Source organism: Tigriopus californicus, chromosome 2 (genome assembly GCF_007210705.1).
Source record: "Tigriopus californicus strain San Diego chromosome 2, Tcal_SD_v2.1, whole genome shotgun sequence".
Lineage (NCBI taxonomy): Eukaryota > Metazoa > Arthropoda > Copepoda > Harpacticoida > Harpacticidae > Tigriopus > Tigriopus californicus.
Window position 1 is genome coordinate 14,854,005 of NC_081441.1, and position 24,727 is coordinate 14,878,731.

The 24,727-nt window shown below is 43.5% G+C and overlaps 2 protein-coding genes and 1 long non-coding RNA gene across 4 annotated transcripts in view; 1 reads left to right on the forward strand and 2 right to left on the reverse strand.

Annotated features, from left to right (window-relative positions):
• LOC131893398 (microtubule-associated serine/threonine-protein kinase 3-like) overlaps window positions 1–24,727 on the reverse strand; it is a 61,727-nt gene that overhangs the window by 20,632 nt on the left and 16,368 nt on the right. The window contains exons 1-2 of one of the 2 annotated variants that reach the window (XM_059243409.1): window positions 14,489–15,096; window positions 14,161–14,240 (exon numbers count right to left, since the gene is read on the reverse strand). In XM_059243409.1, coding sequence (XP_059099392.1) covers window positions 14,161–14,240; window positions 14,489–14,963 — 555 coding nt within the window. In that variant the 5' untranslated portion in view covers window positions 14,964–15,096. Of the gene's footprint in view, window positions 1–14,160; window positions 14,241–14,488; window positions 15,097–24,727 lie in introns of those variants that run through there. The other variant, XM_059243407.1, reaches the window with a different exon arrangement.
• LOC131893406 (uncharacterized) lies at window positions 1,245–3,422 on the forward strand. The gene is made up of 2 exons (XM_059243425.1): window positions 1,245–2,529; window positions 2,619–3,422. Exons 1-2 carry the CDS (start codon window positions 2,348–2,350, stop codon window positions 2,779–2,781), a joined length of 345 nt encoding a protein of 114 aa, XP_059099408.1. The 5' UTR covers window positions 1,245–2,347; the 3' UTR covers window positions 2,782–3,422.
• LOC131893409 (uncharacterized) lies at window positions 6,839–9,056 on the reverse strand. Its single transcript, XR_009374686.1, has 2 exons — window positions 7,545–9,056; window positions 6,839–7,292 (listed from the first exon to the last, which is right to left on the reverse strand). It is a non-coding gene; the product is annotated as an uncharacterized LOC131893409 (long non-coding RNA).

The following is a 24,727-nucleotide window of genomic DNA, read 5'->3' on the forward strand; positions in this document are numbered from 1 at the left end:
TGAGGAGAGAGCGATCACTCAGATGCCAGGACACTGTTTGTTGGGGATGATGTGTAAGGTGAGATGAGATTGACTTTAAGTGCAACTTTGACGGAATTGAGCTTTGTTTCAAGTCATGCACATGCCATAGCGCCATTCGTAAATTACCAAACCATGCCAAGTTCCAGTGCTCTCAAAACATTACACCTTGAGGTACAAATCCCAACAACTTGAATGGATATCATAGTATCAAGTATTTTGAAGTAAAATGCGCTGAATGTACGTAGGTGATCTTAAGACGGCCTAAAAGCTTGATCTGTCTCTGTATTGTTACAGAACTCTTATTTCCTGCGAGGCACCTCGACCAGGGGTAATCAAGCAAGTACTGCAATGCAAACTCGGTTGATGCCAGGCAGATCGAGACAAGCATTTCTCAGGCACATTTAAATGTCTATGGATCCTTTAAAGTGCCATCAGTGTACATGCACATGTACATAGGTATGTAGATCTCAGGCGCGAGCGAGAACAATATCTAGAGCACCTATAGTCCAATACCAACAGCAAGCAAGTGGTAACAGGGATCGCGGTTGATCAACCTTTTTTTACCACAGGGACTCATAAATGTCATGAAATTGGCTGTGTTCGATACCATACCAATTGAAATCACCTCTCCATTTGTTCTTTGGTTTGACGCTTCACCTTTGTATAATAGCCGCCAGGGCCCTGGAAATGTTAGCTGATGGTCTTGGTTGATGGGCTGCAGTCATCAATTTCGTATTCCTGTAATCTCGTCATTGGCTCGTCAAATAGAACGTCATATCATTACTGACTTGATGGGATGCTAATCTCTGAAAGAGCATAATCTCAATCAATCCCAGCTCAATCATTCAAGAGGCGAGGAAGCGAGCAATTCCACAATGGTACAATCATATTTCCCTCTAATCTTCCCTCGTTCCATTCACTCACTCGGTCTAATGATTTTTCTGAGTCATAGAAAATCTGCACCGTCTAGTACGGATGTACGTACGTAGGTAGGTAGGTACTCTACGTATCCAGTCAGTCAGAGAGAACGAGGGAGAGATGAAGCCAGGCATGGGTTCCACCAATGTACGAGAGTACGTGAATTGCAGGCCCTGAAGCTTTGGGCCTGTTTGTGCCCCTCGGATAGATCATTTTCATTATTATCTTCATCCTATGGCAATAATCATAACATATGGGTTCCTGAGCATTTCATTTTTTTACTCTTTTCCATCTTGTTTTCATCATATGTAAAAAAAACAACCTAAGCATTGTTCAAACACCAAGTTTTTTAAAATGTGAAATACCTTTGATCTTGACTGGTTAAGACTTCAAATTGGCAGAAGTTTTTCTCGTAGGAAAAAAACCAAGTCATGTTTGGTTGAAGTGGGTTTTTGAACTTGTTCAACAAATGCTTCTTCGGAAGTGGGACCAACAATTGGCCTTTTCCCATCTTGTAAAACCATATCAAATAGTGAGCCGAATGGTCGATACGGGGTCTTTAAACTTCAGAGAAATGGCCCCGACAGACAATCGGGAATCGCTATCAACCAATTTGCCAAAACCATCGCTCTTATATACTGATAGCTTACTTCCCCAAAATGACCATTTTCATCTTTGACGAACCCATCACGAGTTATGGAGCTTCAATGTGGTGGCAGATTTAATTGGCCAACGCGGCATGGGGATTACAAGATGTGGACAAAAAATTGGTATTCGTATGTCGAGCACAGAGTTACTAGAGTAGTTTTTCTCAGACAGCCTTTGTCAATTTTTTCCGAGGATAATTTGACCTGGTCCGACGTGTTCGTTTCGTACAACTGATTCTGGTCGGAACAACTTCCTTACAACTCCGAACCAACCGCCCATTTTGGCCTCGAGCCATCGGCCTTTTGAGTGCAAGCCTAACTAGAGTCCATCCCTATGTACAACAAACAACTCCACATCGCTATTTGAATTTTCGCGCCATTATTCAAAAGCCTTTGCCTAGCGATTGGCCAAAAGGGAAACATAAAGACGACATCGCGCTAGTTGCAATTGGCCCTTTTTTGACTCTTGACAACCCGATGCGATACCGATTGGTCGAGAAGATCACGTGACCCATTTTAAAATTTGACAACCCTGCGAATGGCGACTCATGAAAACAATACATTTTTGTAGTTGTCAACTTTTTGTACGCGCTCGCTTCCCTATACCCTAGTGCATGCCCTAGTCCAAGAGCCCTACAATTTTCACTCTAGCTAGTAATTTGAAATTAGCTGTTTTGAAAACTGATACTACTTATCATTAAATCACATCCTCTTTTTCGGGCAAGCTTCCTCCCGAGTTGCATTTTTTCCAATAGATTAACATGGTGAAAGCCAAACAGAAGCGGAAAAGTACGGTCTGCTACGGTGACATCTGTTCCAACATGTCCACCTCGTACAAGGTCTTCCTTCACGTGGAGGGCGAAGAAGACGACATCCAGAGGTTTATCGCCTTCAAATCCTTTGTCTGTGTCCAGAAGAAGCTGAAGGTCATGTATCCGTCATGGTCAGCTAAATCCTTTTTCCTCTAATAACAATTGACATTTTACACATTAATAAGCCTTAGTTATTAAACCTTGGTTTTACTCATTCCAGGCTCAAGGACGAAACGTTTGAAGTCACCTGGAAGGTTGACGTGAATGACATGGTGAACATTGCCAATGACGTCGACCTCATCCTGGCTCTCACGGAGATGTCCCTACCGCCCTACCACATACACATCATGACACGTGTTGTCCAAAGCAAAAGGGCCAAGTAGACAATCTATCCTGGAACAAGCCATCCAGGAGCGAGATGCTCTGCATCAAGACCTTGATCGTGCCCGGGACGACAATAACCGGGACAAAGAAGTTGACATAGAAAAAATCACCGCAAATCAGGCAAATACGCTCAAAAACAAGGCCTTACAAGTCAGTAGCTCATTGACGGAAATTTCCCAATTGGACTGTTAAAGCGTTTATGAGAGGGAGGCCACATGCCTAAAGAACCTATTCAGTTATTTCCTTCACTGGGCTTTGGGACTGTTGATGAACAAGAGTATCTAATATTGAGCCGGGTTCCATCTTTCATGCATTGGAAACATTGATTCGATAGGTGGACCGATTGGTCTTTCCTACTTGTTGAAGTCATCGGAATAAAAGACCAGAAGGTTAATAACATCCTCGACTGGGATCTTTCTTCTGGCCAAAACCTAAGCATCTTAACCCAACCTGATAGCTCTGGTCTTAATCAAACTCATGTCTAGCTCGATTGAAGCTTCGTCGAAAGGGAAAAGATACTGAGTTGTTGTTCCCCAAGTGACTAATTCCTTCATCGCCGAATGGGCTTTTTTCAGTCTCATGTCAGTTCCTTCAAGCTCAATGGTGCCCTTCTTCTCTATCTCCGCAAGTCTAGCGCCCTCTAGCATCCAAGTAAGGCACTTTCACTTCCTGAGAGCGATACTGTTTTTCCCGAAGAACGTCACCGACCGGACGTCAAACTGAAGGAGAAGAGAGGTATTAGTGAGTCATCGCTAGGGCCGCTTCAACGACGAGGGAGATACTTGATGATCTTTTACCCGTTTCTGAGGTACCAACCGATAGGTATAATGCTTGTCTGACTTCCCTATGATGGCCAGGTTACCCGTCCAATGAATGTCAAGTACGTCTACTCAGGCAAGTGCATTCGCGAAAGAGCCCCCGAAAGCGAAAGCGACACTAACGAGGCACGTGGGGTATTATCCGCCCAAGTGTGCCTACATTGTAGAATATCGAAATGGAACAGCCAATTGCGGCCTCTACAACTCATTGTTTAGTCGAATGTTGAGCCATGATGTGGCTGCCACACAAATGAAACGATGGTAGTGGGGTCTGAATCAGAGCTGGCCGGAAGACGCCCATGAATTTTCTATGCATAAGTGAACAATTTAATTTCATGGATGTCACTCGGAGCATTCGTCTCCGTCTTCTTGCACTGGTTTCCAATCAATTAGAGGTGGCATATTCATGCTCTAAGGGACCCTCAGATGATTTATGCCTCAGAGCAGCAGGCCTGGCATTCAGGGCCTAGTTTGAACATGCCAACGAGGAACAAATTGTCCACATCTATGTCACACCCACGTTCCAAAAACAAAACGCATACATTCCATTAGATGATAAACCACTCTCTTTCTCCCGCATTCGAAATAGGAGTATGCACGGACCACTGAATCCGTGGATGGGCATCCATAATGTGCAGTCGATTTTGTCCAAATTGAGTTATGTTTCTGTTCTTTCTTACCCAGAATGCGCCCTTCTTCTCGAACCAATTAGATTGAATGTACTCACGATAATAAGAATAGCAAATGTAACGTATTCCAATCATGTTTATTGTATATTTGTGTTCAATTCGATGGAACAAACAAAGGTTAAAGCAAGTAATTACTTGACTACTTAATGCTGAAGGAGGGAATCAGCTCATCAAATATCTTGTTTTGTTGCCTGCTCAAGGGGAAAAATTGTTTTTGAAATAAATTTGGCTCCACTCGGTGTTTTGAGTCAAGCTACAACTTTGTGGTCCAATAAACGTATACGTAGACAGACTAGTTATCCAGTTTCAAAAGACTACCATGGATGCCCCTTGTAAGAATTATGACCATAAAATGGTCCAAAATTGAAGTGAATCCATCCAAGCTATACAAAGTTGTCTCCAATAACAAGTACGACCAATGGTTTCATTCCCCTTGTCGTATTAATCATGCCGGAGGTGGAATTTACTCCAAGTGTGTTTGCTCTTTTTCGCTCGACCTATTTCAGATTCGCCAATTGGAATTGCTAAATATGCCGTAACCCGTTATGCATGAACGTTGTTCGGGCTCCCAAATTTAGAATAAGTGCGTAGGCGAAAGTGTTGGTTCCTGGTAGTATTGGCTTTTCCGACCAACAGAACAAAAGCGGGAATTTCAGGAATTCCCCGAATGCAAACCTAACCAGAGACCAAAACTGCCAGACATTGTCATCTCCCCCAAATCATTGGGCCATTGACGTGCATGTGACGGTCGGGAAATCTATAATTCCCTTTATGCTTATCAGGGATGACGCGGAGAAAAAAACAAGGTGTCTTTGTGTCATCCTACGTCAAAACTTGCCGATAACCGAACATCGGTCCGAAGTCGAGCACCAACCAACCAACCAACCATCTTTCCATTCCACTTCCAACTCACCAACTAACCCAGGCCACTAACCGGGTGGTCTTGAACACGTCTGACTAGCCCTTATTAGGAAATGGCTCTTGTTACAAACCAGAGCATCAATACACTTGAGGACGTCTTAGTTCTGGACATCTGTAAAAAAGTCGTGAGTAGACGACTTTTGTTACGCGACATGTTTGAGGTTTATCGAAAATGGCCTCAATTGGCAGGTCTAAGCCAACAAATGGAAACTGTCCATGCAAAAAAGACGTCCCTCAGGGAAACATGTCCACCTTTTAGAGACACCCAAACTGAATGAGCGCAGAATTTCACGCCCAATTCATTGCTAGCCTACAAAGTGACTTTGAGCTCGATGTTCCACGATTGGTCCAATCCCCGACTTAACCTGGCGTCAACGTATTGAATCGCTTTGAATTGATACCCGAGGGGCTGAGGGAGCTCCAGGCACATCGCAAATGGGATCACAGTGTTTGAGCGGAGCTCGTACTGTGCATGGGTGAATCATTTGTATGAATTAGGGATGAAAAGTGTTTATCAGATGACTCGTAAGACTCGAGTCAATATCAAAAAAAAAAATATCAAGTACAACTTTCTTCAGGAAAGAATAAAGTGATAGGTAGCGGTAAACTCTTGCAAGCTATTTTGCCACGCTTGAGTTCAGAAAGGCTCGTGGGAGTCGAGATATATATCTAAGACTCGTTGGCAGCCCTAGTGTGAAGTAAAGTTTCGAGTTCCCCTCACGTTAGATCAAGCTGTCGATGGGGATATATTTAAGGGATCTGCCAATTTGGTTCCCAGCAAAGAAAACACCGTACTTTTAGTCCCAAACCTGGCTTTTGAATACTTTTAAGGAATACATAGCAACACTAAGGGCAAATTGAGGCCTTCATTTGATATGAATTACATGAAAATAGTATAAAAATATAACCAAACAAAACGAAAGATCATTCATTCACATCAGATTTTTTTTTGCAAAGTTGCCTAATACCGTCATTGGCTTTTGCTTGACAAACCCGAAGTAAGATGAAAGAAATCAATATTTTACACAGTGTATTCTTTCTAACTGTCACACGTATGTTGCTCCAATAAAGAGTCTAGTGCCTCATATGACATGTATCTATCGACAGGTGAGTTGGGAACAAAGTGGAACATATGGGCTTTTTGCCAACCAAGCCTCCGTTGAAATAAAACGAGCGAGAATAGTGATTTTTTCCCCTTTTAAACTCCCCACTGGATGAGACTTGTTCCACTCGTTGGATCACCAATCTCATATTGGCTCTATACCACGGAACACGTGGATCCTGTTTTGTCGAACACTTGAGCTCTTTCGCTCCTCCTTTCCCCCATAAGCACTTGATTCGATCCTTGAGCGTCAATGAAATGGGCTCGGAACAACGTGTCATGAGGAAATTGAATTACCTCCCCTTTAACTTGATGGTCGAGGCCGTTTCTGATGATTTATGAGCAAAGCCAAGGTTCCTCCCCAACCAACCCACCAACTGAACAAGCAAACCCTTTCATGACGTCATCCAACGCCAGTTACTGGCAACACCAATCAAAACCGGTCCAAATCGCATTTCGAATAGAAGCAAATCCGACTGACCCTTCTTTGATTTAGTAGTTCGTGGAAACTTCGCGTACTTTCAGCTGGATCTTGTTCTACAGACTTGGTTCAATCCATTTGATGAAAGCTTGGATAGGATGCATGCACGTTTTATGGGGGTTTTGTCAGATCATTGGCTCGTAGATAGCCTGTCGAAACTTTACAAAGCCGACGATGTAGTATGTTTAGTGCCTATGGAAGTGGATGTAGTGGCTTCGTTGGTCTGGATGAGGCGAGGAGGAGGAAAAAACTCCAATAAATCTCCATAGTCAAGACAGATTGTCCCATAAGAATGGTTCCATTCACCGCTTCAGGAGCTAGCTAGCCTAGCTAGCCTAGACATCCCAACAGCTTCGCTCCTTCAGTGTGTATTCGCATTGATATGGAACGAACGGGGTTCTACAGGGGGGACCATAACCTCGGTACCACGAACCACAACATTAACACCGCTTCTGCAGCCTTGGAAAGGTCGAAGAAGGCTTCGTGTGGAGAGCGATGCCTAGAAGGAGATTTGGAGATTTGCAATATGGCTATTTTTTTGCCATTCACTCAACGCAGATTCAAACAGTCGTTGAAAAAGGACGTTTGCGGAGACACAATCGAGATCAGAAACAGTTACAGTTGGGTCGTGTTCAAAATGAAAGTATCATCGTATAAAAAAATCTACTTGGAAGACAACGTCAAACACGTGTTTCTTCATCTTTACCACCAACTTTCGTATGTAAATATTGTTTAAAAATTTGCAGCCCACCCGGTAAGTTTCAGCAGAGGTTCCGTCGATCGAGAAGAGAGGGCGGAATCTGTGGAAAACGGGATCATGTGGAACAACCTCCATTAGTATGGTTCCATCCAGATCCAACCACAGAGAGGGGAGGGAGGCAGTCTCATTTGAAGTGCACCACATTATTAATAAGTAGGAGATTGATACTCCAATCTCTGCTTGCCTGAAGCTTTCGCACCGAACCCCCAAAGCCTCCTCGATTTACCACGAGTGCCACGGATCATCCAGCTCCCAATGGATCAAGTCCACCTCACAATCTTCAAAGCAAAGGTTCAAGTGTTCTTTGGCCACTGTGTGTTATGTTTTCCTCTGGTTTACGATGTTTTCCAACATTGATACTGGCTCTTCCCTCTGATCCTTCTCGAAGTTTTCAGACACGCGTGACCTTGCCAGTCATTCTGTCAATGGTCTTTGGGGGAAAAGAATGCTGAGCTTCGCCTAATTCGTAGGCACCAATAAGAACCACTTGATTGGGCTACGGTTCAGTCTAGTTCGCCATCCCTTCGTCCGCCCACTTTCTACCGAGAGACCGAACGTCGTGTTTGGCATGGGACATGTTTTATGTTCCACGGAGTTCAGGAAGGAATTTGACATATCATTGAAATATTGCATTGAAAGACCCCCTTTTGTCGGTCCAAGTTCCATTTCCACTTTGAGGCCAAGAAACGGTTCCGGAAAAAAGGCCGTGGAAATACATTGTCCATGACCAATCAGATGGATCCTTCAATGAAAGTCGTTTTCATTAGATGAAAGGGTACACTTTTTGCCTTCACTTCTTCTTCTTCTTCCTATCACTTTTCATTTTTCATCAGGAATCCCTCGTCTCTTCTCTCCATTCAGTTCACACGAAACAAGACGAAAGGGCTCCCTGGACCAAACTCTGAGGGGCAACCCTGATGTTGGGTTTGTGGTGATGGAGATGGAGATCACAAGATGACGACGAAACCCAGCAAAAGACCAAGAAAGCAAGAAACTCGAGATGAGGAACCACCCAGCTCCTTTCCCAGATTCTTCCATTGGAACATTTGAAGGGAAGCAACTTGAGATTCGAGAAAGACATGAATCCAGGAAGAGCAAAACGGGGCCACTTTTTTGCTTCGAAGCAGTGAAGATCTCAAAAATCTTTGTTTACCGTTCCAAACTTCAGTTCAGGAGTCGTCAATTAATTGATTGATCTCTTCCTGTCGTTCCATTTCTTCTTAATTTCTAGTTTAATTATCTGAAGCTCTCTGTTTCCCGCTCGCCCGCAGGAGGTACTATACTCCATGTACCACATACACTATGAAAGTTGGCCATTCAAGTACGTGAGGGTGTATGGCCTCCATTGAACTTTGAGAAAGTGGCTCATTTAAAATTCCTTCAACTTCTTGATGCCTTTTTCAATTTAGAAAGCTAAGGGGAAAAGGAAACTTTTCCCCTTCAACTCAATTTGAGACCTCTTGGCCTCATTTCCAAAGCAGGTGCATCCATTACCCATTTCTCAGGAAACACTCAACTCATCAGAAAGATCAGTACCAATCCTGAGCCAGGTTGACGGGATCAAGTGTGAAGACGGGACAGCAAATCTACGAGCCATCCCCCCCCCGGTAAGCTCCACAACACGAACACCAATGCACTTCTAAAATGGTTGTAATCTGTCGCTTGGAGTTAGTTCCAGGTTGTCGAGTTCCTTGTTTGCCAAATAATTCTCATTCTGCTTGACAATTCCTACCAGAATTTTGAGGCATTCACACTCGGATGAGCATGTGTTCCAATTTCCATGGGAGAAGACGCTCCAAATTAAATCAGAGGGGAGATGATGGGGTGCCCAACAAAAAGCGTTTCTCTCCCCCTTTTTTTCAAAATCCCCAAAATGGTCCAGGTCTGTCAACGGGGAAATCATCGGTCCATGTGGACATCGCCTCGACAGCTTCCCATGCATAACTATCCAAGTTGGAAAGTTGGTCGTTTATGTTCCGTACATTAAGGGCGCACTTTTTGTCTCTGGTGAGCATAAATATGCCATTCCACTTGAGCTTTTGGCTTACCACCATCAAGACACCTGGCTGTACATTCAGAGGTTTATGATTGAGGCTAGGATCGCCCGGACATTAGCCTGCTAGAGCAAAAGCAAACAGGTATGACGTCAGATCGAGCAAAGTATCAAACCCATTCGGTAGTGGAGAGTCAAACCTCTTTGCTCCTGGGTATTTCCACAACATTGGTCATAAATCTTGACCATACACAGCCACCAATTTCACGCCTTGGACAGAGCTCGTGGACTCTATAATATGGATTCACAAGCCCAAGAATGACGTGTGCGTCCGCAAAAGCACCTTTTAAAGCAACTGGGAGAGAATGAGAGCTCACAACATACAGAGTTGGTTTGGAATGTCAACAAGGCACATGAAGCACGAACCAGTTAAGGGAAGAGTTGGAACACGCCTTCGTCTCATAAATAAATGCCTAATGGAAGTGGAACAAGCTTGAGGCACAAACTGGGAAAACATTTGTCTTGAGCCTTTCCAGACTCAGCGCAAAGGCCACCGATGCTACTGTGAAACATATGGATTTTCTTGACATTTTGGAACCCCAACCTCATTTGTTCCACTAATGGGACAACCAAGCGAGGTGTGGCATGTCGGAAAAGCCTCTCCTCAGTAGATGTCTGTGGAATTGTCTTGAAAGTGGAGTGAGGACGAGTAATTATTCCATTGAAACACGTGACAATCCGTCGTTTAAGGCCATCTATTCGTGGAACAACTCTGAAAGTTCACCGGAACAATCGTGAGCACCACGAATGAAGGAATGATTTGCCATATGTTCCACTGCCCTTCACTAAGCAATTTACGTACGGACAAGACACAGCATGGTCTGTCCAATATTTCATCACTCATCATCACAGATTAATGAGATCCCAACCCATCTCGTATCTATTGGTTGTTGGATGTTTGTTTCCATGGTCTGATATGGGTTGTTCTCCGTGGGTCATAAAGTTCTGAATTATTCATCGACGACTATTAATGGATCGAGTGCGGGCTTTTTATTGCGCCCATTCTGACACCTCATTTATCAATCGGAAATTATCGCTAGGCCCATTCACGATTGGCCATGAACTCGCCTAACATGAGCATGTCGCCTCCTCTCATTCGTGGTCATTTACTTGGCTGTTCCAATTTTCGAATTGGTTGAGCCACAAAAAAAGAGTTCTTTCAAAAGTTGATCCAAAATAGGCTTTGGTACCTTTTGTTGTACGAAGAGAGGAGATAGAAACCTCGTGCAGCCTTTGTTCAACAATCATAGCAATCAATCCGAAACTATGATGTCTATCGCATGACGTGAGTCTCTCAAGTTGGCTTAATTGTTAATAATTGATTGTTGAATCCTGTTCCCAAAATACGCCTCGTAGATTCAAGGTATGGCAATGACACGCAAATTTAAGCGCAATAAATTGTTATCTTTCATCAATGTCCAAATGGAATTGTTGAAAGATTGAGATGCAGAGGCTTATCGAATTAGCGCTAAATTAGGAGTTGGAAGAATAAAAAAAAACAAAAAAAAAACGAAAAGTCAGTAGAGTTTGATAAAGTTCATTTTGGACCCTGGGCTCAAATTAAGGAGAGTTTACAATCAAGTTATAACATTTCTGCCTCAAATTTGCCTTCAGTCCTGACTCAAAATGAAGTTCCTCCATTTGGTTGGCCCAGCCAACTTTCAGGACACTTTGGAACTCGAAGATTAAAAGCAAATTTGCCTGTTGGCTGGAGCAGTTTACCAATCGTAATCCGGCACGAGAACTACTACCTCGTCAGCCTTGGTTATGGCCTTAACTCCAGTGAGAGTAAGGCACTTGCCATGCAAATTGCTACCAAGTTCTTGTTCCACGGTTCCATAAACATAACGTTTCACACATCCACCCGTATTTGCTATTCTTGTTCCACTGACAGGGCCTCGAAGGACATGCGTCATTTCTCTGGAACGTTTTGATATAAGACGCCTCTCTGATTGCTCTGGCATCCATCCCCCTGGCCTATTTTTTGAGTTCAGACAGATTCATTGGCAATGCCGCTTAATCTTTTCATCCATAGGTCTTTGGCGAAGCTCGATGAATATCTAAGCGAATGTCTGGCCTTCAATTCCTGCCCTCGGTGCCTTGTCCTGGTATTTATGCCGCATGCATGTTGAACATGTCTCACAACTCCGCTCTCGGCCCCGTTTCTAAGTCAGTGAAGCGAGGATCCCTCTCACTATTGTGCAACTGTGCCAATTGCTACAACCATCTATGTAAGACGCCTCAAGGGTAATGCTGTTTGAGTTTGAGGTCACGTGTGCATGTATGTGGGTGCAAAATTTTCAAGGTTTCCTCCTCCTCCTCCTCCTCCTCTCCTGAATTTTGATTGCCTGTCTCTGCGGCAAAAAAGGCCTAAGGGGGGTCTCTTTCTAGGAACGAATTCACAGCGAAAGAATCGCGCCTTCAAAATGTACTCTCGCCCCTCATTTGAGAGTGGCCACTCCCCCAATGGTTGTTTCATTGATAATGTTGCCAGTAATAGCTACATTTGGACTTGAAGAGCAAACCTTGACGTATTTGGGCGAGAGAAAGCACCTTCTTCTGTGGATCTAATGAACAATCCAAAGGTTAAAGAGAGAGGAGGGAGAAGGCAAGGATGGTTATTATGCTTGATAACATGATCACTATGGGCTGTCACGCGACACCTTGCTTCTCCAATTTGCAACATCTGGAATACCTAGATATGGATGGGGGGGGGGTGCTTAATTCGAGACGATGAATGGGGGTCCCAATCAGGTCAAAGTGAACGAATATTGTCAATAATGCTCAATGCCTTGGTCTCATTTTTCCTTTTAAAATGTTGTTCAAACAGCATCTCGCCCAATGATACCCTCCAAAGTGTAGAGGTCCTTGGTTCCACAAAAATAAGAAGTCGAGAGGTGAATGTAGAGAAAGAAAAAGGAACATAATCCGCACATGGCAGACACACACGAGGTCCATGCCTGCTACGAGCGCCGCAGGAAACCCTATCGACGTCTCATAGCTTCGTTTTGTTCCCATGAATTTTCCAAATATTTGCCCCTAATCGTGCCCTAGATGGGCCTTGAACTACCTAACAGATACATTTGCGACTGCAGGAGGAGCAAAATTAGTGTCGTTGACTTTTCCACTCTATCCACGAGGGTCGTTTAAATTGCAATTTGGCGCCAAATGTGAAAGTAGGAAGTATTGTACACCTGAAATCGCCCATTTCTCCCTCGACGGGTGTTTTTTGGGACATATTTAATGTCTCCGGAGAGCGATCGAAGGATTGGTTACCCGATGACATTTGGCTAGTAAGACAAAGGTTAAACAAAGAACAGATTAAGCTCGGTCTCTCAGCTGATCTCCCTTGACTCTTTCTCTCTCACAATCTATCTATCTGTTCTCGATCACCACTCAAATGACGTGAGATGGGATAGATGAAGATGTGGGGCTTGAGCATTCAACATTGGGGATTTATTTACGATTTTCGGCCGACACTTACCTTGGGGGGCCTTCCCCTAGTTCTTCTTCCAACAGGGATGAATGGACTTGGAAGATAAATGTCAGACTCAGGCACAAGTGAGAAAGGCCAGAGACGGATTTGACACAAGTGAAAGGCGGCTGGACTTCTAGGCCTTCATGATTTAAACATGGAAGAGGCAAAGGCTCAACGTTCGCTCATTCCAAGAGTGGTCCAATTTTGAACCCGGGCCCGGTTATTATGTTCTCACCCATTTTGTAGCCGTCACTTGTGGGCCTCAAAGCAGGGTCGATCCACCTCCCTGTCTGTCACTTGTTTTGAGTGGAAGTGGAAATTGGGACTGAGACCAACATTTCCTTGTTTTTCTGTCTCTTCGTTCTCCTCCTCCTGTATGCGCCGACTCTGAAGGAAGGAGCCCCAGAATACGCGCCTGGAACTTGGGAACGCACGTTCTCGTTGACGACCCACTTCCACACTCACGCAAGTACAACATTTACTACATATTCCGGTTCGTTCGTTCGCTAGTTCGTTCCTTCGTTCGTTCTTTCTCCAGTTCCTTCGCTCTTGGTGGGTCAGAGACCATGCTTTAGATGGAGCGGGAGAATGAGAGAGTGGGGGTAAGCCACTGAATGACTGTGTGGAAAGCTCGAGCATTTCCTTGTTCCGAGTTCGACGGGAAAACGGATCCCTACTCCCGCGAAGCCAGTGAACGAAGACAATTTGCTTGGTTTTTAAGGCAGGCCATTCGCGCGCCCAACCAGGCCCCTCGTCGTTCCAAAGGTTGCTCGGCAAAGGCCGATAGGATCTACGGAATTTGGGCCCGCCTTTGTCCTTTACGTCGCCTCCGCCCTCCCCTCAAATGAGTTCAGAACACCCATTTCAAGGCACAAATCCATGACGTCTTGAACCTGTCTAGCTACAGGAGCGAAGAGTTTAAGAGGTTGGGTGTGAAAAAAGTGCAAACTTGCGAGAAAGAATATCCCACTAGTTTGGTTTACTCTCAGAATACACTATAATCAACTTATCAAAGCCGTTAACACTCGTGTTGTTACTGATCTTAAGTTTAGATTAAAGGATGAAAATGGTCCTACCATACTGGAAGAAAGGGATGGAGCCGACGATCCCAAGGCCGAGTGCCTCATTCGAACCAAGTTGCTTTGTTCCGTGGACCCTGAAATGGTTGGAAGAAGATGCTCAGTCAGTGTGAACCATTCCTCTAAAATATCGTTTTCCAATAGCATAAAAAGGTATTGGAAATGAATATTCACGAACTGAACAAAACTGAGAATAAGCTTTCAAAATGTCATTTCCCACTCAATATCATCAATTGCGTTACGTTCAAATGGAATATTTCATCAACCTTTCATGGAGCCAAAACCTGGCTCTCTTGAAAAACTAATGAAGGTTCCCTATCGTCACCTTTTTTTCCCACGTGCGAGAGCCGTCGCGAGTTGTGCGAGGCCGAGTTGGACCCATTTCCCAGGAAGTTGGGGCCAATCATCAAATGCATCGAATCCGAGAAACGACGATTGCGTGTTCCCATTTGCGGAGGTCGTAAGTAGGAGCCTCCGCCTGTCAGATTCACCTCCACGGCAGATTTCCGACGATTTCGATTGTGCAACCCACCGAGACTTAGGGCGTGTTGGCCATAGCCCGAGGATCCGGTGGAGCACTTGTTCACGGCCCCGCCGCCCAGCCGCATGATCCGCATCAGCCAGCGGTTGATGTTGAGGTCATCAATGACCTCAAGGCGATTAAGGTCATCTTGAAGGCTGCTTGAGGACAAGTCCATGGACCGGTCGATGGAAATCGTCGGTGGTGGGGTGGATGAGGCGGAATTGGACGAGGACGACGAACGCCCCTTGGGAATTCGAATGTCTTCGGATTGAGGCATTTTGTGGCGTTACTTGTTTCAATTGGGATTGTCAATGACCAAGGATCGATGTGGTTGGTTGGAACATATTCGAACTCTTGGTGAATGAGCAAGTGACAGAGGATCGGCTCAATCGACTTGAAGCTCCGGAAATCCTGTGATTTTCTCTCAAGATTGGGCCTTCATCCAAATCGGGATTCCTAGAGGGGATTTGAAAACTAAGCATTGGAAAGAGAAGGATAAGAGCCTTTTTCCCCATCCAGACATGTTTTCTCTACGTATATGATTCGAGACTTGGTAGTCCGTCTCAGCGTTTCAGCAGAACCGCTGTATTTCGTTGGATTAGTGGAATGGAAATCCCAATTTCTAGCCAATGCCCCATATTCTGACGAATCGAGCTCAGCCTCTCTGTTTTTCGCTGCGGTGTTCCACTTCATTGGAACTGCGTCCTCTAAGGCTTTGAAGAGGAGGAACAACCCAATGAAGACGAATAGGGACCAGATGAGCAAGAAAGTTCAGAAATGGCTTTTTGACATGCCACCACCACCACCAATGTTTTTCCAGGTGGGTGGGACGACCAATCCAAACTTTGGCACCACATCCAATTCTAAGGCAAAAAATTGGAACGTGGGCCATTGGGTGTCTTCCGGATTACTAGATTACTAGACTGTGATAACAAAAGTAACGTTTGGAACGACAATGGAACTTGGAACAGGGCCTGGGTTCGAAAAAAGAATGGCAAACATTCCAGTTTTAAGTCGGCAATGGAAAAGAAAGCCCAACGGGCTGGGCATGACCGTGAAATGGGTAGCTTCAATTCTATCCAGACACTCTTGACCTTGCTCGGCCTTGGCCTCGGTCCTTAAACCGAGGCTAAAGAAAGCACCTTGCTCTTCCCCATTAGTCATCAGTCAATATAGTATATGGGGTACAGTACATAACGTACGTCCTTTCAAAGAGGCTCTGGTCCTACGATGTTCTAAAACAAAGTTTCAATGAAATGAAGCCCACGGGGGAAAAGGCTGCTCAAGTGCGTCGTACCTTTAAATGAAGACGCATTATATCGCATAAGTCCAGTGGGAAAGCAACACCAAGGTTACCGAAAAGCGTTCGTGTCTTGCCTCGCCCCACCCATTTTTCCCATCATAATGGATGGCATGGGGGGCATTATTCTTCACATCAGATTGGAATTCAATTAATCTCGAATGATGTTTCTAGCCTCGAGTGAGAACTAGTCCCTTTCATTCGGCCAACTTTCTACTTTCCAACAAAGGCAGGCGAAACATGGTTGATTCCGGAAACTTTTACCAACTTTGCTTTGCCCGGACAGGCTTTGGGCCTGATAAGCTAGCAGCGTACAAAGCTTGTCACTATACGTAGCATAGTCCAGCATAATGGAAAGGAACAAAGACCGATGAAAACTCTGAATAATCTCACCAAAGGCCGCTTGTCTATTTTAGAGGGCCTTAGCACATTTCACATTTCCCTCGATCCTTGAATTTTATCAGCCTCTTTCACTAGTAATTATATCAGGTGAGAGAGAGTCTTGGGATGATCGTGTTCCATCTCCAATAATTGACGAGGGAGGCTGGGATTGGAGATGCGTTACCATGAGAATCGAGAATGGGAATTTCCTCCCAGACCTTGACCAAGCTCGGCGAATGAGGAGGGGAAAACGCAAGTTAATCAAGACAAACGACTGGATGCCAAACCCCAAAAGCAACAGAAAAACAGAGCTGAGAGAAGCTGGACGACGCTTTGGATGGTTTTCTGCATTCTTGTTTTGAACGAACGTTTCTTTCGGGTCAGATTAAGACTCGGAACACGAAACAAAAAAACGCTTGGCCGTCTAATGAGCCGGAAAGATTATACAATATACAATAATTGGGTATGGTCGAGGTACGATCCAATTACGTGGCATTCCCTCATCTCTTAATCTTCAACAGTAGCCTTTTCTGGAGCCCCTTTTCGGGGATATGATTTGGAAAAGTGGAGAATAAATGCAGGTTGAGTAAGGTCATCATCGCTCTCAAGCATACTTCATGAGAGCGATGGGAACTCATCATGGAACATGCTCTCAAGGCATATTAAAAAGCGGAGGGTTAACTTGTGGTAGCTGTTTTCTTTTTTTTTACATGGAACACGGATATTCTGTCGGGCCAGCTAATACCGTTCATTTCGTGTCGTTTTCTGGGTCTGGTTTCATTACTTCAGCTTTGAATGTGAGGCGCAATTTATCGCCGAGGCTTTTTTCCATTTGGTTTACTTTCAATTTTGGTAATGGAATGTCTCAACTCTCCGTTTTTTAAGAGAGGAGTAAAGAAGAAGACGAAGAAAACTTGGTTTCCATTTTTTTTCTTTTCAACCTGAAACGTGCTCGGCATGTTCAAAAGGCCCAATCCGGGGTCTCCTTGTTCGTCGTTACAAAAGCAACAATCTATGTAGTCGTCGAATTCTCTTTGATCACAAGGGCGAAACACTTGAACTCTGGCAACGATGATCATATTCGCACGTCTTATCGTTCAGAATTTTAAGCAAATAATAAATTCTTGTACAAGGAACAGTGTTAACAAGTAGTAACTTTCTTTTCTCAATAAAATACTTACATTAACCTTCACTTGATACTCATTTTACACATTTTTTTTTTGTTATCTCTGTAGAGGACCAATATCATATTTTGTCGTTGTGTTTAATAAAAATGATATTTTTATCAATTTTATCGAACATGTTATCACAATAAGACATAAAAGCAGATATTTTCGTGGCTTATCCCCTTGACCGCTTGACCGCTTTTCCTTATGCCTCAACCAATCTGAGTTGAGAATTTCGGTCAAGGCAGAATTTAATTGGTTCTTGGAAGGGGTGAAGCGGATAAGCCACGAAAATGGTAGCTAATATGGTAAATACGTTGCAAAACAGAAATGTAACATCCCTGTGGTTTTGATGTGGCTGTGAGCGTTTGAATAGTATGCAGAGATCATACTGTAACTCGGGAGCTTTTGTGCCTTTCTCTATCTCTGCCTCTGTCTTTCTCTGAAATTATGAAACACTGGGTATCATGTCTCATAGGCAAACTTGTTCCATCCGGTACAAGACCATTCGTCATAAGAGCTTTGCCCTCATCTTCCCCAGGGATTATGTTGATGAAAAACCCTTCATGAGGGCATTTCAAAAATCCAAACAGATGGTTGATTCGCTGATATGTACGAGCGGATTTCACGACGAAAAAATGGTTCAACATTCAAAAGTGGGCAAAACATTGGAGATCCTCTGACAAATTCTAGGCGAACATCTTCCAGCTTCAAGGAATTTGACAATTCCAGCATCATTCTTTGATCTACGTTGTGAGGCCTCGTTTCCAAATTAAGTGGATTGGGCTTCTTTCAGTCAATCCAAACGAAGCCCGAGTCACTCAAAAACATGTCAAATGGCCTTGACAATCTTCAAGTCAAGGGTAAGTAAATAGCAAATGGTAACAGTTGAAGCAGCATTCGCAAGGATGGACGGATTATCTACCATTACTTCAATGATAAAGGGACTCTACGTATTACTTCGCATTCCACGTTTGATTTCCGATCTTTGTTCTATCCGGGATGTCGATTGAAGCTACTTCTAAGAAAGTCTCCAACTTGAAACTGAAATCTGACCCCCGACCAGATATCAAGTTCGTTCACGTAAGAAGCCCTAATGGCTTATCAGATTGAATGTAGGTTATCCAAAACCTCGCTTAAAGCATATGAACTCATTTACTTCCCTCATTCCTTAAATACACCATGCTGAGCCATCTGAGAAATGAAGTAAACATATCTGAGAATCATGTTTTTTGATGACAAAGCAGATTCAACAAGTAGTGACAAAATGATAGGGTCAAATCCATTTTGGGATGACAACCATGCTTGTTCAATGAATGCGTCTAGACTGGTTTTTCCGTCATCTTTGCCCATGCCAAATATGGCAAGAGCAAGTAAAATGAAGATAACCATAACAGGGAATGAGTAAGCAACTTGAACAAATGATTAAATTGAGAGACATCTCATAGCTAGAAGAAGTCAATTCTTGTCACGTAATGTTCAGTATCTTGGTCGGAATTCTCAAAAGCCTAACTCTACCACATTATCTGAGCATATGGTTCAATCACTCATGAAAGACACCGAACATATTCACGAAACAAAGTGGCCCGATTCCAGGTAACATTACTTTACCACCAACTGGGTGTGTGCTCCAAATTTGATTTATGGCAGAAATAATTCCATGCCTTTTCAACTCTTTCGGCCCTGATTTTGGACGGCGAGGCTAGGTTGCGAGAGTTCATTTTGTAAGCTGATGTAGATTAGTGAGCGCGGGAAATTCAAACATCACGACCATTTGGAATTGGACTAAATGACGTCTTTCCATTATAATGCAACAATCTACCGACTAGGTGGATTTAAGTCCAGTACCTTAGTCGTCCGAGGTGGGGTTTTGGCGTTTTAAGTGGGCGTGTTTTTCCTTGACTTGACATGAAAAGGGTTGGTTGAGAGTTTGGAGCCGGCCTATTTCAAATTGGCTGGAATATTGTTTAAAGGGAGGGGCGTGGGTGGAGGGAATGTGCGTTTTGGCGTTTTTTTCCACAGAGATGCCGGTAATTCGATTTATGAAATAAACCACCCGTCACAAAACATAACAGCAAACACCCTCCATCCAAGAAAAGGCAAGAGAAATGCTCAGACTTTTAAGTGGTAGTAAATAAGATCCCCCTTGACCAATTGACGTTGATCGCGGCACAAAGAGGCTGTTAAAGCAAAAATGAATGTCTTCCAATCTCAACTCTTACATAACCGTGTGTGCTTCACTGGAGGGTTTACTCGAAATAAATACCTAGGCACTGTCACAAACGACTCAACGTTTGAATAATTTTTCAATTGATTTACAACACTGAAGGGCAGTTCTTGGAATTGTCTCATATTCAGCATCTTTCCAAGACTATTTTCATTACACTTCTTACATTTCGATACACACGTACTCAGGAACATGTCAAAAAGAGATCGCGTCGCTTTGACCGTGCATTAATCTGATGAGCCAGGTCGTAGTCCAACTGGTTTTCCTTCACACTTGTTCATATATTCATAACGTTAGTGCAAATAAATATGTTTAATTTTCTTTCAGACTACTATATGCAGAATCAGGTCAGAGCATTGTTCATCAACCTGCCATCGGTAAAATGTGTCAATGTAAAAAGGCTACTTTTCTTGGACACTTGGTGTTTTTTTTTTCAGTGTCCCAGGTGCTTATATTAATACTTAGTTCTGCGTCATTACTCGATAGATGCATCTAGTATGTCGAGACTATGCCTGGCCTATGAGACAAGCAAATTTCAAGTGAGATGAAACAGTGAGCCGACTCTGCCAATCATCACATGCCCTCTGAAATCAACTTTGGTCCCGTCTTTGGTGGTGGCCTTCTTCTCTCGTAGACCAGTGTCATTCCTCGGAAGTTAAGGGCGACGCCTTGGATGTCACTTGAAGGAAGTTTCGCAAATATTTTACGTGGCCAGTTGTACTGCATTCAAGAGGCTCCCTTATCTACTATCTTCACCGGAAGATAAGGCACGTCTTCAATGGCTTCTTTACTTCTCGGCCTCCCATTCAAGTGCATTTCGGCACGATGAGGAGGTCCAAAAACAGCCACACTCGCCGAGGATGATGATCTGTGAATGTGTGCGTGTATATCGCGAGATGCCCTGTATAATTGAACAAGAAGCAGGCCGTTGCTCGTCCGTCATATTTCTGCATTCTATGCTTGTATAATTCTCCCAAATAACAAGAGACCATGGAGGACCACTAAGGGATCTGGACGGGACAAGGTGACCCTGGTCACCTATGGCGGGGGGTCGATTAACCTTTGGATCCTCAGGCGCGACGGTCCTAGTCTTGGCTAAATTGCTAGACTATTGTACCGATACTCTAATGCATGGTGAGAGAGTGTCTCTGTTTAAGCACGGGCACCTCATTGAGGATTCAGATCTCGTTTCAGCAATACCATTGGTACCAACAGGGGTTGACTACATCATGTCATGTTGCTTGATGGAACTGCATAAGCCAAGGCCAAACCGACCGGATCAGTTAGGCGGCCATTATGAAGGCAGATGAAACCTGGACCAAGGCATCAAGATCCAATCCCATTGTTCCATGTTCATAGTGTCCAGGGACAATTGTTGTTCCATCCATTCTCTGGGATCATTTTTCGTTATTTCAATTGTAGGTCAATGATTGATTGCAAATTCATAAATCTTTATGCAAAGATGAGTGTGTGAGCAATGTCCTTTTTAGGCAATTGGATGATAATAGATTTTTGAGACCATTAAAGAATCAACAAGCCAAGGATTTGCAAAGTTCTCGTTTCAATGGGAGCCGAGATCTTGAGGAGTTGGATGACCCTCATGTCTGTTCAATATGTCATTAATCTTCGTTCATGTGGGCGTTCAGCACCCGAAAATGGCATTGTAAAGTGTTGGCATAACATCCATTATCCATCTCGAGGACGACAGAACAGATGGATCGATAATCACTGACACCCGACAATAAGGTGACTATTTCAAAATTGAGCATTCTACGCACATACATACGTACTAGCTTGAACAGAAGCTACTTGACCAAACTCATATCCAGTTTTCCTAATCTGAATCTGGTCAAGTGCATTCATCTAAGTTTGTCTATTAGATAGATAAGCATAACTTGGCAAGCCAACATAATAATCGATTGGGGCCACGAGGCCTTGAGCGTACACATGTACTGTAAACGTACAATCAACTGGACAACGAAGTCAATGTTAAATAGATATCGAATCCCAACCACAATTATGCCACGGATGATTGTGGCGAACAAAAGAACAACTTTGGATGCATGTATCACTCTTGATCGATGGAAGGAACAACAACCAAAGTGTCCAAGGTATTGTACACTTATTTTGCAGAGGCAGAGAGAGAGGGGGGTTCTTGTCCGTTGCGATACAGCCAGCCAACTTCGAAATGGACAAAGCGACCATTCACACAACAAGCATGGCATGAAACCAGCACAAATCCCAACTTTGGCGGCGGTGCCACAACCAGAAAACAACCAACCTGAGAAGAGGAGCCTTGTGCGAGCAATCCTGATAAATGAACGCCACAAACACAAACACACACATAAATGAAAAGAAATAAAGGTCCATCTAGAGATGAGTTTCAAGTCTTTCTCAGATTGGTGGCACGAGTTACCATTAAGCCTGCAAACAAGTCTCAAGACTGTGGGTCGAGTCCCATGAGTTTCGGACTCAAGTCTAGAACAATGTCTTTCAAAAAGTGTGTCACTTTTTGTCAGCATCAGTTACAATGCTCGAGGTTTCCATTTCAGCTACAGAGCTTAAACTTTGGTACCAACCAAGGCGTCATGTCAAGAACAGTTTAAAGCAAACAGCCCAATATCGAATTAATTTGAGCAATGTAGACAACTCTCAAAAGTAAAGAGACTCCTTACTCGGAGTCATTTAGACTGTAAAAAAATTGCAACTCGAGTCTTTCGAGTCATCACAATCTTTCGTCACATCCCTAATTCCGTTTCATTGAAACCTCCTTTATTCGGCCCTAGTTATATATTTCGGGGTCAGGTCTCAATCATGAAAGACTCTGGGATTGAGCCTAACTAGATGGAAGGAACAGACATCCTCTCGACACTCGATCCCAAGGGCATTTTCCCGAAGCTATCGCCCTGGTTACCACCTACCACTATTGGCAAAGTGCCTTGACATTGATACTCCAGATTGACAACCTTGACGGAGAAAGACCAACAGAGAGCAAGAGAGAGACAGAGAGTGAGAGAGCGCACTCATTCTGTTTGTTCGTGTCCAGATGAAGATAAGATGATGAAGATGACAGAGATCAGAAAGCAGCACTGAAATACCACCGTTGGACAGCAAAAATGTCAAGGCCAAAGGGTTGAGGTTTCTTGAGTTCAGCATCATCTTTTCTCCAATCATTGGGCCTGAAAGACGCTAGCAACTCTCTGTGCAGAATATGAGAAACCGATAAACGACCATATAGCTCCTTTAAAGGAGGTATTTATGTTGAATTGCGGGCTGAGGTTTGACGATCCATTGATGAGAGTGAAAAGAGTCCACCACTAATTGATGTGGGAGGAAACCATGATGAAATGAAATGGAGTCGTTATCCGAGGTTCATCGAACTGTGTAAGGATGATCCGGTAAGACAATTAGAATAACTAGAGAGCTAAAATGTTTGGCTTGATACGGCGTTCATTTGTGAAAGAAGTTCAATCATCGTTTCATTGGCCCATTTCCTGAACGAGTAACCTGCACATGTTTAGAAGTTCACTCTGGATTTGGAGATAGAGGGAGAGAGAGAGCAGCTGAATAATTGACTCGTCGTCTCACAAAATATAGTTTAAAAAGTCCTTCTTGGTAACGCTTCAAATGTTTTCTTCAGTACTTTTGGGAAATCACAACCAAATAAAGGGGAAAACCTCAATCAGAATGATTGGTCCGCCGATTGGTTTGATGGTCAACATTTACCCCCAAATCATGATTATGTTCGACAAATCAGACGTTGTAAATATCGGATTAGAACCCGCTAAAGCCGTGCATAACAGTAGCACAATGTCGGCTTTCCAGATCAATTGGAACCCAATCCTCGGGCAATGGGTCCACGATTACCCAAACGAACTAAATCAAAGAACTGCAAATGAATTCGGCTCGAACAAAACGTGCTCAAATGTTGTTTGAACAGGGTAGCTGAGTGACAAAGGAGGCCGTTGTGTCCAGTTCGCGTCTTGCTTGGTCCTCGCTGCCAAAGGTCCATTCAGTGGTGGCCAATCTGACCAGGAGATGGTTCGACGAGATGCAAGGAATCCTGAATGCAGGCTCCTTTTGATGCTCCATTCTCTTCTCCCTTGCTTGATTCTCCGCTAAGTTATTAAAAGCGTTTCATTCCAATCTCTTATTATGCGTCACAACCGGTATTCGTTGCCAACTCGACATCGCAACCTGAGGACGGGACACTGTCTGAACGGTCTATGTAAAATTGAACGATATTTTGATGGGAGAGAAGAAGGTGTTGGAATACACGTTGGGGAGCAAAATTCAATTAAGGTAGCGAATTGAAGGTTGCGCCTTTTTGAATGATTCGTTAAGTGTATGAGAAAATGATGATTCACCCTAAATGTTCTGTTTTGAATGAATTAGACTATCCACTGGAGCTAAATATAAACTCACAAATTAAGAACGTGGATTAGAAATGGAAGTTCATAAGTGTTCTGATGATTGCTAAATATGTCATGCTGACATTACTTAATGTAAATGTCAACACAGAGAGCTATCTACTTGGTAGATGAATCCTAAGAACTCGCTTCATGATATGCTTGCGCCAAATTAGATTTGCCTACTCGTTTTATAATTGCTTCATGAATACTTTAAAGGCTGTTTCATTGCTAATGGAAGAAAGCTCGCCAATATCGCACACTTTTTCAAACTTTTCAGACCTCAATTGAAAGATCTTAAGGAAATCATTCATGTAGTTTTTTCATCCCTTCAGTATAGAGTTATCATTTTACTCAACCAGCACCTTAATCCTCAATTTCTATATCGCGAAGATTCTCATTGCTTTTTGTTTGTTTGTTTTGGACCGCTACAAGGAATGGAATCCCGAGCACTATAAAAATGAAAGGTTTTATTTCGTCAACTTCACTTGCAGTTTACCGCCTTGTGATGTTAAATTGGCTAAAATAACCAAAAAAACATACTTGCTAGCCATTTCA

Excerpts from the sequence above, each read along its gene's own strand:
- LOC131893406 (XM_059243425.1), top strand. The coding sequence starts at position 2,348 with ATGGTGAAAGCCAAACAGAAGCGGAAAAGTACGGTCTGCTACGGTGAC. Across the intron at positions 2,530-2,618 it reads AAGGTCATGTATCCGTCATG|GCTCAAGGACGAAACGTTTG; the intron begins GTCAGCTAAATC and ends TACTCATTCCAG.